The 12,190-nt window shown below is 34.7% G+C and overlaps 1 protein-coding gene across 1 annotated transcript in view; it reads left to right on the top strand.

Annotated features, from left to right (window-relative positions):
- nAChRalpha4 (nicotinic Acetylcholine Receptor alpha4) overlaps window positions 1-12,190 on the top strand; it is a 700,819-nt gene that overhangs the window by 653,792 nt on the left and 34,837 nt on the right. The window contains exon 9 of the mRNA XM_074173005.1: window positions 7,378-7,527. Within this exon, the coding sequence (XP_074029106.1) occupies window positions 7,378-7,527 (150 nt within the window). The remainder of the gene's footprint in view (window positions 1-7,377; window positions 7,528-12,190) is intronic.

The raw sequence follows: 12,190 nt of genomic DNA, 5'->3' as shown, positions 1-12,190 counted from the left end.
AAAGTATGATCAAGAAAACAATACAATGAGAATTTTCATCATTTCAAGTTAGATGCTCTTCATGTCAACAATTTCATTAGAAAATTTTAATAACGCTTTCACACTGATTGATGATTCGAAAATTATTTTTATTTCTGAAACATAATTTAACTTTTGTGAAATTTAAACCACGTATCATCTAGAATTCGCCACTCAACAAAAATGAATACAAAAAAGTTGATCTACTTTGAAGTCACGAACAAAGTTCCTGTAAATTTTTCCTCATGGTACCTATCTGATGTTAATGAAAGACATTGATGTTTTATTTTTTCGGATTTTTGGCAAATAACAATTCAACCCAGACACACTTATTTTGGAAGTCTAGGGTTCAGTTGAAATACCAAATAGCTCAAATATCCATGACAGGATTCCAAATCTGAAAGGAGAAGACAATGGTTACCATAACCAGTATCCTAAAAATATTGAAAAACGTATATCGCCCATTTTTATGGATTTTTTTTGAAATTAGTGGGTGACTATAGAAAATTAAAGTCGAAACTAAGTACACGTACTATGTCAGAGATTTGTTCACGATTCATCTACTTTGCTGAATTCACTTCATCGAAGTTGCTGCTAAAGACCACTCTGCATCGAGGTGGATTAGGTACGATTGATCGTGAAGACAAAGTCAGAATTTAAATGAAAAGGCTTACATCGTTAATATGTTAGTTAGTGAGTTACTATGTTCTTTAAAAAATCCTTTCGTTCATTCTCACTCAGTAGTAATACTGTTCAAGCAACACTTCAGTGTGAGATATAAATAGCTTCCACAAACGTTTTCATACTCACTCAATTCTGCCTAATTGGTGATTTATCTAATAACAATTTGAATTATGTGATCTTCAATCTACCTAATAACTAATAATTTCATTTCACCTAAGTTTTGGTATAAACTAATCAAAAATGTGAACATAATAAAACTCAATTGATGGATATGTAATAAACTGATTTCCAATTTCCACATCAGAAAACGGATTCAAAAGAAAAATATAATTCAATTATATTTAGTCATTCAGTAAATTTTTACAATTCCTTAATGTAATAATTTTTAAGCATTCCAAATGATTGAGTTTCAAACCTTTCTCTTCACTTAATACTTCATAGTCGTGGTTGAACTCATGCCGCACTTACGAAAAATAGTTTGAGAATGTGAACTTCGTCTCCACATGCTATGATTTTCCATTCTTGAAGAAAAGGTTCTTCCTGTTCGGCCAATATAAAGTTATGAGGAAGAATCTCAAGTACACCTAAATACTCCTGAACTACTTGACACCAAAGTTTTGTCTTCATTGTATTCAATGAATTTTCAACTGTTATTTGTTTAACTCTTTACTTTACAAAAAACGAGCAATGTCATTGATGGGTCAACCAAAGTACCTCAACGTCCTATGACGCTTATTTTCATTTTGATTGATGTTCTTGGAAAGAATGGAATCGATAATAACTACCTTGTAACCTTTGTTGACAGCAATTAGTTTCATAGGTTTTTCTTCTGGAAATTACTTCCTGACAGTAGAATAATCAATAGTTTGTGAGGCATAATTTTGAACGTTGCTACTTTATGTTGATGGAAATGTGTCGAAGAATCATGTACGACAGTGTCCATCTCAGATGGTTTGTGGAAAATTAAAAAATCATTTTTACTATTAATTTTGAAAATAATCACGTCTAGAAAATTCATTGAATCATTCATCCACCTTTCAGTGGTGAATTCAATTGATTGGTGAATGGAATTAATAAATTCCACAAACTTGCTCAACTGCCTACCTATACCAGTGTAACAGACTAGATGTCCAGAAAAAAAATCAGCCATATATGGACTTCTACAAGAAACAAACAATACAATCTACAGGGTGTTCCCTAAACACATGCTATTATTCAAGGAGGTAATTCTTAGACCCATTTTAAGAAAAAAACTTCTCATGGACGTATGTCCTAAACGCCTTAACTTTTGAGATACAGGGTGGCAAAGTTTTCAAAAATAATCAGTTTTTTAATAATAACTGAGATAATTTTGTAGACATCTTTGGCATATTTGGTACATATGTTCCATGCCTCAAGGCGCATTTTCTGATGTACACAAATTTGTATTTTTTCAAACAGTGGCATCCCTACGGGTTTCGCATTGAATATTTTTGGGGAAAAAGTACTACGCCAATGCTTTCTTTTCAAAATAAAATCATTTTTTAAATCCTCATTTATTTTTGAGAAAATTTGATCTCCTGGTATTTCTTTGTCCGACGCATGATTTTCACTCAAAAAAACAAAAATCGACAGAAAGCAAATTAAGAAATTAGATCAATTCTAAAATGAATGAGAATCTGCAAATTTCTTCATAACGCATTACCAATTCCCTAATAATATTTGAAAACATAATCTGCAAAAAAAAACGAGTTTTATTTTATTTTGTGACAGTAAGTCTAAACGAATAGCACAAATTTGTTAATTAGTAATAATACCAAAACTGATTATAAAAATTGTTGGAAGTGGCCACCTGCACTTAGTATGCATGCTTCCGCCCTTCTACGCATGGAATTACGCACCCGTTCAAATATTCCCGGCGTATTTCGTATAGTTTCACACGAGGCAACTATTCGCTCTCTTAAATCTTCTAAAGTATTAACGGGAGTTTTATACACAAGAGTTTTAAGGTGACCCCATGAAAAAATCTAAACTGTTGAGATCGGGGGATCTTGCTGGCCATTGCTGAGGTCCTCCGCGACCTATCCAACGATTAGGATATACTGTATTTAAATGGTTTCGGACAATCACACTGAAATGAGCAGGGGCGCCATCGTGCATGTACCATATTCGATTCCTTAACGCAAGTGGCACATCTTCCAATAACCCAGGTAAGTCTTCTTCGAGAAAGTGTAAATAAGAACGACCACCAAGGCGTCCTGGTAGAAGAAATGGGCCTATTAGATGATCACCTATAATTCCTGCCCATACATTAACCGAAAATTGGTGTTGGAAATGGGTTTCGGTTATTGCATGGGGATTTTCTTCAGCGCACACATGATTGTTATGGAAATTTTGAATGGCATTCCGAAAACAATTTGCTTCGTCTGAGAACAAAATTTGTGTCTCAAACTGCGGATTTAGTGCAATACTTTGTAGATACCACTGACTGAAGTTCACACGCTGTGGAAAATCTCTGGGGAGTAATGCCTGCACTCTTGAAATATTGTATGGGTATAACAAAAAATCAATCAAAATACGCCAAACAATTTGATGACAAATATCCAGAGTTCTAGCGATCTTCCTCGTACTCGTCTCAGGATGTTCCTCAATTTCTTGCAGCAGTTCTTACTATACGAGGTCTACCTTCCGGAGTCCCTTTCTTGAAACTACCAGTTTCCCCAAGTCGACGATGAATATTTGAAAAGGTTCGGCTATCTGGTAAGGCACGATTAGGATATCTTTCCTGATAAATGCGCCTGGCTTCTGTTGCATTACATCGGCAAGGCCATATACGTAATGCATTTGCGCCATTTCCGAATTCGTATAATTTACCATATTTACTTATATTCAGAAAAACAGCGGACTACCAAAATAACTTCAATAACACTTCAAAATCAATCAAAACGCGCTGTGACAGTTTTTAACACCAACACCTTACTTTAAACCAACATCAATATTAGCTACTGACGTTTGTACATACAGAGAATTTTTTATTGCTATGGTGGGTACGCTGTTTTTTCTGCTTTTAATCTTTAAAAGAAATCACATATCGACAAACTCCATATTTCCAAGAGGTGCAGTAAATAAATTCTCCTACACGTCATTTATTCCAGGATAACTAAATTTATGTTTTCAAAAATTATTAAGCGGTGCTGCGTTATGACGTAATTTTAATTGAGAACAGTGCATCTGACAACAAACAAATACCTTTTAGATCCTCAATTATTTTGCAACAAATCTGATCTCTTAGTTTGCTTTCAGTCGATGCACGATACCGCATCAGATTTTTAAGGAATTTATCCTTAAGTAGAGCGATTTTTAATTTTTTGAGCGAAAACCATGCGTCTGACAAAGAAAACCCAGCAAATCAAATGTGCTCAAAAATATATGGAGATTTTAAAAATGATTTTTAATTCAAGATAAAGCAGTGGCGTAGTATTTTTTTCGCCAAAAATATACATTTCAAAACTCGTACGTACGCCACTGGCAGAGAAAATTAAGAAAATTGTACATCAGAAAATGCGCCTTGAGGCATGGAACATATGTACCAAATATGCCAAAGATGTCTACAAAATTATTTCAGTTATTATTAAAAAACTGATTATTTTTGAAAACTTTGCCACCCTGTATCTCAAAAGTTAAGGCGTTTAGGACATACGTCCATAGGACATTTTTTCCTTAAAATGGGTCTAAGAATTACCTCCTCAAATATTAGCATGTGTTTAAGGAACACCCTGTATAAAGAAAACATGAAAATTTTTCATGATGGCAACAAAGGAAGGGATATAAATTTGTTGGAAGCATTAGAAATGAATAAATTGTATGAAAACTCCAATTTCAAAAACTCCAATGACTAAGTAGAACTATGCAGCTCTCCCCATTTGAATTTGTGAATTTTGACAACTACTTTAGGATCCATTGGTAGTTGGGGAAATCATACAAGAAGGGTTTTTGTCTATAGTCGATAATTATGGTATATTATAAATGTTGAATAGTTATTGTTTTGGTATTGATAATTCAGGTAACATTTTTTATTACAGGTACCTATTTCAGGTACCAAAAGCTTGACTATACCATCATATATTTAAAGACTTGTTTGTCAAAATGCGTCAGTTTACTAGAAAATGGTTTAACAAACCAAAATCGGTCACAACAAATAAAAAACACAGTAGAAATCATCCTATATTCAATATGAATCTCTACAAAATAAATAGGTCTTCAATCAAACAAGTTGTGAGGATTATGGAAATTTTGACAACCAATACTAGTATCTATCCTTCTAGTGTATTCTAAAAGTGTCATGAAATTGACATAAAAATGTCTTGCATCGAATATGGTTCCATGTTAGACAACAAGTAGAAAACTAGATTCTTAAAAGTATGCCGTCTGGCTTCTTTTCTGATTGTCAGTGTTATATTATTCTACAATTTGATGGTCATATAGCTTGGACCTTTTTCTGTATTTCTTAGTCTATGCTTAGGAAAAATGAGGTTCAAGTTATGCCTAGTAAAGTGCTCGTAAATATTTTCATTAATGATAATTTTTTTAATTGTCATGCAAGAAAATATCACAAACATCAATATAAATCTCATATGTACTAAGTAATTGAATACTTTTAAAAATATTACAAGAGTTTGTGGAGTTTATGTTCAGCATAGTCTTCATTATTATACGTTTTTGCATAATGAAAATGCGATCCAAGTGAGAACTGCCATCTCAGAACACAACTCCGTATTTAAGGAAAGGAAACATAGTTCCATAATATGCCGTTTTTAGTGCATCTGTATTCAAATGACTTCTTGAAACTTTTATTGCATAATACTTGCTAGCAATGTGCTCGTCGAAGTTAATTTGTCGTCCAGATAGACCCCTGACTTTTTTTTACATGATGAAAAATATAACTTTTCAAGGCCCATGTTCAGAAACTCTGGAACATTGATGAAGTTATCAACTGTTCTGAAGACTATACAATTAGTTTCGGCTGTATTCAAATTGAATTTCTTTTTATTGAAATATGTTGAGAATGTTAGGAATCACACGTTAAAAGGTAAGACCTCGTTAATCCTTAGCTCGCACAAATTTCTCAACTTCTGAGAGTTGTCGTTCGTATGGGGGTGACAGCTGATTAACGAAAAAACAGATTTTTTTAATCAGATGTAGAAACAACATTCAATATATTACTTTCCAAATTCATATGGCAGTCAAGAGGTGAGACAAGATTTGAATCATCAGCATATCCAAACAGTCTATGCTTGCTGAATTATTATTAAATTGTTATGAATATTGATATCATCAGTATATTCATTGATTTGTGAAATTATGAAACAACGATAAAAATAAAAACAAAAATAGAAATTAATTGGCACTCCGGGGCGACTTCATTGATTCCAGTGGCGCATTTGCTTTTTCAGCTGCAGAAAAACCTGCAGCACCACATCATCTGAAGATCTTGATCTGCCAATGTCCACTCTCTCATAAAACAAAATGTAGGGTGTCTCCAGAGGCTCCAAAAGATTCAATACATTTAGCCCTTTTTCCAATAATTGAATTTCATCTTGTGTGAACAGTGTCGGTTGGATTCAAAAACCTATCGAAAAATTCATGGTTCGAGAATAGTTTTCCTTACTTTGGACTCATTTTCGTATCTAAGGGGGTCTGAAGTAAATTAATTGTTCAAGTCTTTTCTTATGTCTCAGTATTTTTTTATGAATAATGCCATTGAATTTTTCAGAAACGTCGGAATGTGTGTTTTATTAACTTGAGGTAGACATTCAATATATCCCTCTTGCAATATTGAAATTTTCTATCTCCATTATCAATTTCTTTCATGATCAACTCGTTCCTTAACTAATATGTCTCTGTTTTCTGTCTTCAGCATGGTGAATTTTAGAGTTTATTTCATTTCTGATACACTCATTGAAAAACCGAATATTTCTAGTCATTGAGGCACATTCTAGAATAAGTTAGTATATAGAATCGAAAGGCCAGAAAACCAGAAGGGGTTTTCTCAGGATATGTAATGGGATTGGCTGATACTTAATGAACTTTCAAGTGACACTTCATTGCCAGATTGATAGCTACTTGCCCAAAGTTGAACCTCTTTACATCGGGGAGCTACTGACAAAATCTAGTGAGATGTATCGTTTTCTATCTGGAAAACCGAAAACAAATCAATATTTCACTAATAATCCATTTCGTATCGATTTTTCGAAGAAAATTTATATTCGACAGAATCATGACAGCTGTAATTTCTTTTTGGATGAATAATTCCTGTAATAGTACCCAGATATCATTATAAGTATATAATTGAATACAGTCAGGTCATAGTTTTGTAGTCATCTAAATGAAACCAAACAACAAAAAACTGACCTTCGTGAATTGGTTGTAAATATTCGCTTCCACCGTCATAATTACCGAACTGATTTTTCCTGATCTCTCGAGATATACCCAGAAAGAGAGAGTTTTGCCCAATCAAAAATGATATCGTAATATTCATAATTGTCGTCATTCAAGTGTTCACATATACAAGTGATTTGTTGGAATGAGTATATATTTATCATATGGAGCACATATAGAAAAACATATATTTCATTTCTTACATAACTCTCTGTACATACAAATATTCATACAACTAATATCGATATATTTTTACAGTAAATTTTTATCCAGTCGCTTCGTAATGAAAAAAAGACAGCCTTCAACCTGCCTTTATCCCTATCACACAACTGTCCACAGGGACGAGAACAGCCCCAAAAGAAGGTATCCAAGCAGTAAAACTCCGAGCAAAGAAGATATATCTTCTGGGTAAGTGTCATGGTGTGCGATTGATTAAATGTTACTCATATATCGGAGTTCCAAAAACAGAAACTGAAATAAAAAAATTAAATTCTAATTATAAATGAAAAAATTACTGCTATGCAGCATGCAATAGAGACTCTTAGGACATTCATATCGATATTTTGATACGTTTTATTGTCATCATCAGGGAAACTACAAAAATAAAGATGTTCTGTTGACATAGCGCTTAAGTTATGATAAAGCTACGTATATTGTCCGTGAGGTTGTTTCCAAATGTTCTACAAGCAATGACCATCCAAAAATTATATCAAATACAGCGATTGGCTTGTTTAAACATCACAGCAGCCATGATACCAATACCAACCGCGGCAATAGAAATAATTACTGGTAAGACCCCTCTGGACCTGTACGTTAAGGAGGTGTCGTTAATGGCCATGTTACGATTGCGCACGGCTGGTATAAACCTTGAAGTAGGAATAATAAACCCTACAAAATACAAATGAAACTAAATATATAGAGGTCGGTCGATAGCCAAGCGGTTCGGCATGGGTGCTTTGTTCACTCACTCGAATTGACTGCCGTGTTGGTCGGTGGTTCAAGCCCTAGTCTGAACGATCGATCTTCACTTGCTATCGTCCAACCCGTGTTAGGAATCACACGTTAAAAGGTAAGACCTCGTTAATCCTTAGCTCGCACAAGTTTCGACTTCTGAGGGTTGTCGTTCGTAGGGGTGCGACAGCTGGTTAACGGAAAAACAGATTTTTTAAACAGATATATATGCAATACGCATATATACAGACAGCTCAAAAACCAAAGAAGGGTCAGGATGTGCAGTGTACTCCAGATCATTAATATTAAGGGTTGAGTGGGGAATGGGAAAAAATAACAGCGTGGTTCAAGCAGAACTGGCTGGTATTTCAATCGCCACAAAAGAAATAACCAGGATAGGAATTTCTGACAAAAACATTACAATCTGCACTGATAGCAGACAAGCCCTTTTAGCCTTGAACAGACAACGTGTTACCTCAGGGCTAGTACTAGAGTGCCACCAAGATTTGGCCAAAACCTCGATAGATGATAACATTATCCTGAGGTGGATTAAAGGGCACGACAGGAGTTAAGGTAATCGCATTGCCGACCCTTTAACCAAGGAAGCGGCTGGACTGAGAATTTTATGACTCAGTGGCACCTACGGCCTGATGACTGACAATTGCGGAACTAGCCAAACGTTACACCCATGCTCAATCTGTAAAGAGATGGGATGAAATCAAAGGATGCAATCTTGCCAGGATCACCCTGGGCGACCCTGGGAAGCTGGCACCGAAGAAATATCTGGCGCCACCTGGAAAAATCTCGGCTTAACAGTAGGATTTCTTACTGGCCACTGTCTACATCCATAATATGGGGCTAGTGGACACACCTGGCTGCAGGATGTATGAACAGGGAAATTAAACTGTCAGGCATGTCCTCTGCGAGTGTCCGGAGTTATCGTCAATAAGAGAGTGAGTGTTCAGCAAATCTTGGCCCACACCTGCCGATATAAAGGAGATGTCCTCTAGTGACCTGTTCACCTTCAAGGAAAGGAAAGGATGGACGATGACCTAGGAGGATCATTCCTCAGGAGGATGTACAATGGGTCACATGTGGCCTAATTGCTGTGGGCCTACACTCACCCTTCCTACCCTACAGATACAGTCAATAATCAAAATGAAAGTTCTGATTGTTGAAAACACATAACGGTATAACGAGAATATTCCAGATTGGAGTTAATGGTTATAATTTCTCAAGGTCAAATAACCATTGGTGCCAACACACCTAGTTGGGGCAACCGAAAAATCAGTATCACAGAACACGAAGTTGGAAACTATTTATCGATCATCCATTGGAAAAGAAACTGACAGGTTTCCTAACTCTTTTTCGAATTTCATTGATTTTATTGTGTTGAATGGGATTCACGATGTGAAGTGTAATTTCTTCAATTCAAATATTGTTTGTACCAACGTTGAAAATATACTTCCGGACAATTGACAGGGTAATAGTATGGTTTGGACTTGTTCCATATTTTCTTTGATCCAAATGCAAAAAGGTAGGAATATATATGATTGATATCAGTTTTCTCATTATAACATGAAGGTGATTGTGATATGAAGACCATCTCTAAGAAGAATATTTTGTATTTATTATGTTTTGTTGTCAATAATTGTGTGGCATTAAAATTCATAAAATGACCTTCTTTATATTCATGATCTTCATCTACAATCACTTTTATGGGAATTTATTCTATCTTTTGATGTTCTTGTTGTTCATCCAATAGATTGCCCATTGCAGTCGGAGGATGGTATACAATAAATTAAGTTTAGAGTTTCATAAACTGATAGTAAAAATGGATTAATTGATTGAAACTGTTTTATCTACAATTTCAATATCCTCAAACCATTTCAATTTCATTTGAATACTTCATTACGGTTTTTCATCAAGTCATACACTGGATGGTAGGTGAAATTTTCATTATTTTCTGAACTGATTCCATTCATGATTTGGTTTCAGTCTCCCAAGAATTATAGATATCACTTTAAAGTTCCAATCTGCAAGTACCATTCACTTTAATAATAACCCTCGTTCATTTCCCAATTGCTTTGAAGTGGAGAGGAATCGGGCTATCCGCATCTTATTCTACTAATATAATTCACGTCGAAAGTAACACTCTCAGAATATGAATCATGGCAGGATTAACAATGAAATTTCCTCAACTTTCGACCGAATTAGAGCTATCTTGAGCCGCCAGGATTAAAATGGAGCGCCTTATACAATTACAACAGGGCATTCGATGTGGGAAACGTCGTTCAATTAATTTTAGCGGCAATATTGCTTTTTGAAATTATTATTTGGAGAATGTATATGATGATAAAAGAAGATCATTTTGATAAACCAGAGTCTGGAAGTATTAAAAATGATCATATGCTGATTTTCATTCTGATTGTGAACTGTAATCATTATATATTCATGATTCCACTCCACTTGTGATACATTATCGTGAAAAATTACAATTAATTCATTTCAGTGAAAGTTACGACTATAAACAGGGATATTCTTCAATTTTTTTAGATGTTTCTAACCTCCACGTTGGGGATGATGAATAAATCTAGTTCCGTAAAACATACATTTCTGAATAAATTTACATTTTTATAACTGACGTGCTTCAAAAAAAAATAAAATGCTCAAATGTCATTTTTTATAATCTACAGAAACGAATGATATCTTGAATATACTCTACCATTTTATATTCCCTGGTTTCGTTCATTTGAGAAGAAATCTCAATATATTGGTAGTTTTGAAAGTTTTTATAGAATTTTTCTGGTACCTTCCACAATCTGAAAAAATCAAAATCAGTAATGAAGACCTTCAAACGAGCGTAGAATGATAAAACTTTTACTAACTTGTCGTTTTCAATAATTTACACCTACCAAATAAGCGCGATATTTTATGAGGTACTCATCTTAATGTTTCAAAGACCAATATCTGATTCTGTCTTCAAATCTTAAAATTAGCTATTTCATAATATTTTTCTTGAAAGGAGACGAATGTATCAAAACATAAGGCCTTTGATAAATGAAAAAATATGAATAAAAATCGATTGTACTAGTAGAAAATTTATTTTTGCATGTATATGTTACAGAAGAGACGAAAACTTTTGAATATCATCACTATGGAGGTATTATTAAATATTGAAGTCGACTATACTGTTAACCAAACATTTCGGTTATTCCAAAGTGAGTGTGTGATCATGAATGAAACGTCAAAAATGAATTAAGCAAACATTTTCAGATACGACAATCCTGTCGTATATGGTGAATACGATTGAACAACGGACTATTTGCTTCACTGCATACGTTGAAGGAATACGAGTATGTGATTGAATTTATTAGACGCTCTACTTCAACTCGCGTGGGTTCATTGTGGTCTATATCTATTCAATTGCGACCTTCTGAATCCAGTTCCTTAACTTCCTCACTTCCAGGTCAGCTGAGAAGAGTGAGATTGTGCCAAACGCTGAAAACTCACGGCTGCTCAGGCATAGAGGATGTGCTCTGTATCGTGGCCTGAATTTTCTCTCAAAGAATAAGTCTCTTCATAGTTGACAAAGCATGGAATACTTTTATTTTCCTCGTAAAGACCTAATCAGCTGTCAGTCTGCGATTATCTTCATCAGATGGTGATTTCGTGAGTGTATATGATATAAATTAAAACAATAAAACTTGTGAACAAAGCACTCCAAAAAACAGCAAACCACAAACACGGGTTTCTGGCTCATTTGCCTCATGATAACGATACAGCCAAGTGCAAGAATGGGCAACACTCGGTTGCAGGAAACAACACAAATTCAGCCACACATCTGTGCTTTCGGTCGATATATCTTGTATTTACGAGAAAAATACTGAATCTACCACAAGGGCAGCTATAGCTACGGGGCTATTTGAATTTGAATTTGTGCATGAGGATTTCGTAAACGGAAAGCGACAGAGAGTCAGTAGAATCATAATTAAGTCACAGTTCTTTTCATTGTAATACTAGAAAATGACCATAAAATCATCCGAGTATCATCCGAGTATCATCCGAGTTGGGACACCCTCAACTTTGACATTTCGAATACATATCATCGTGAAATTGA

The sequence above is a fragment of the Leptinotarsa decemlineata genome, unplaced genomic scaffold (assembly GCF_025532065.1).
Source record: "Leptinotarsa decemlineata unplaced genomic scaffold, Ldec_3_MD MMD2_tig00000199_RagTag_RagTag, whole genome shotgun sequence".
In the NCBI taxonomy this organism is placed as follows: domain Eukaryota; kingdom Metazoa; phylum Arthropoda; class Insecta; order Coleoptera; family Chrysomelidae; genus Leptinotarsa; species Leptinotarsa decemlineata.
This window is presented reverse-complemented; position numbering and strand designations above follow the sequence as displayed.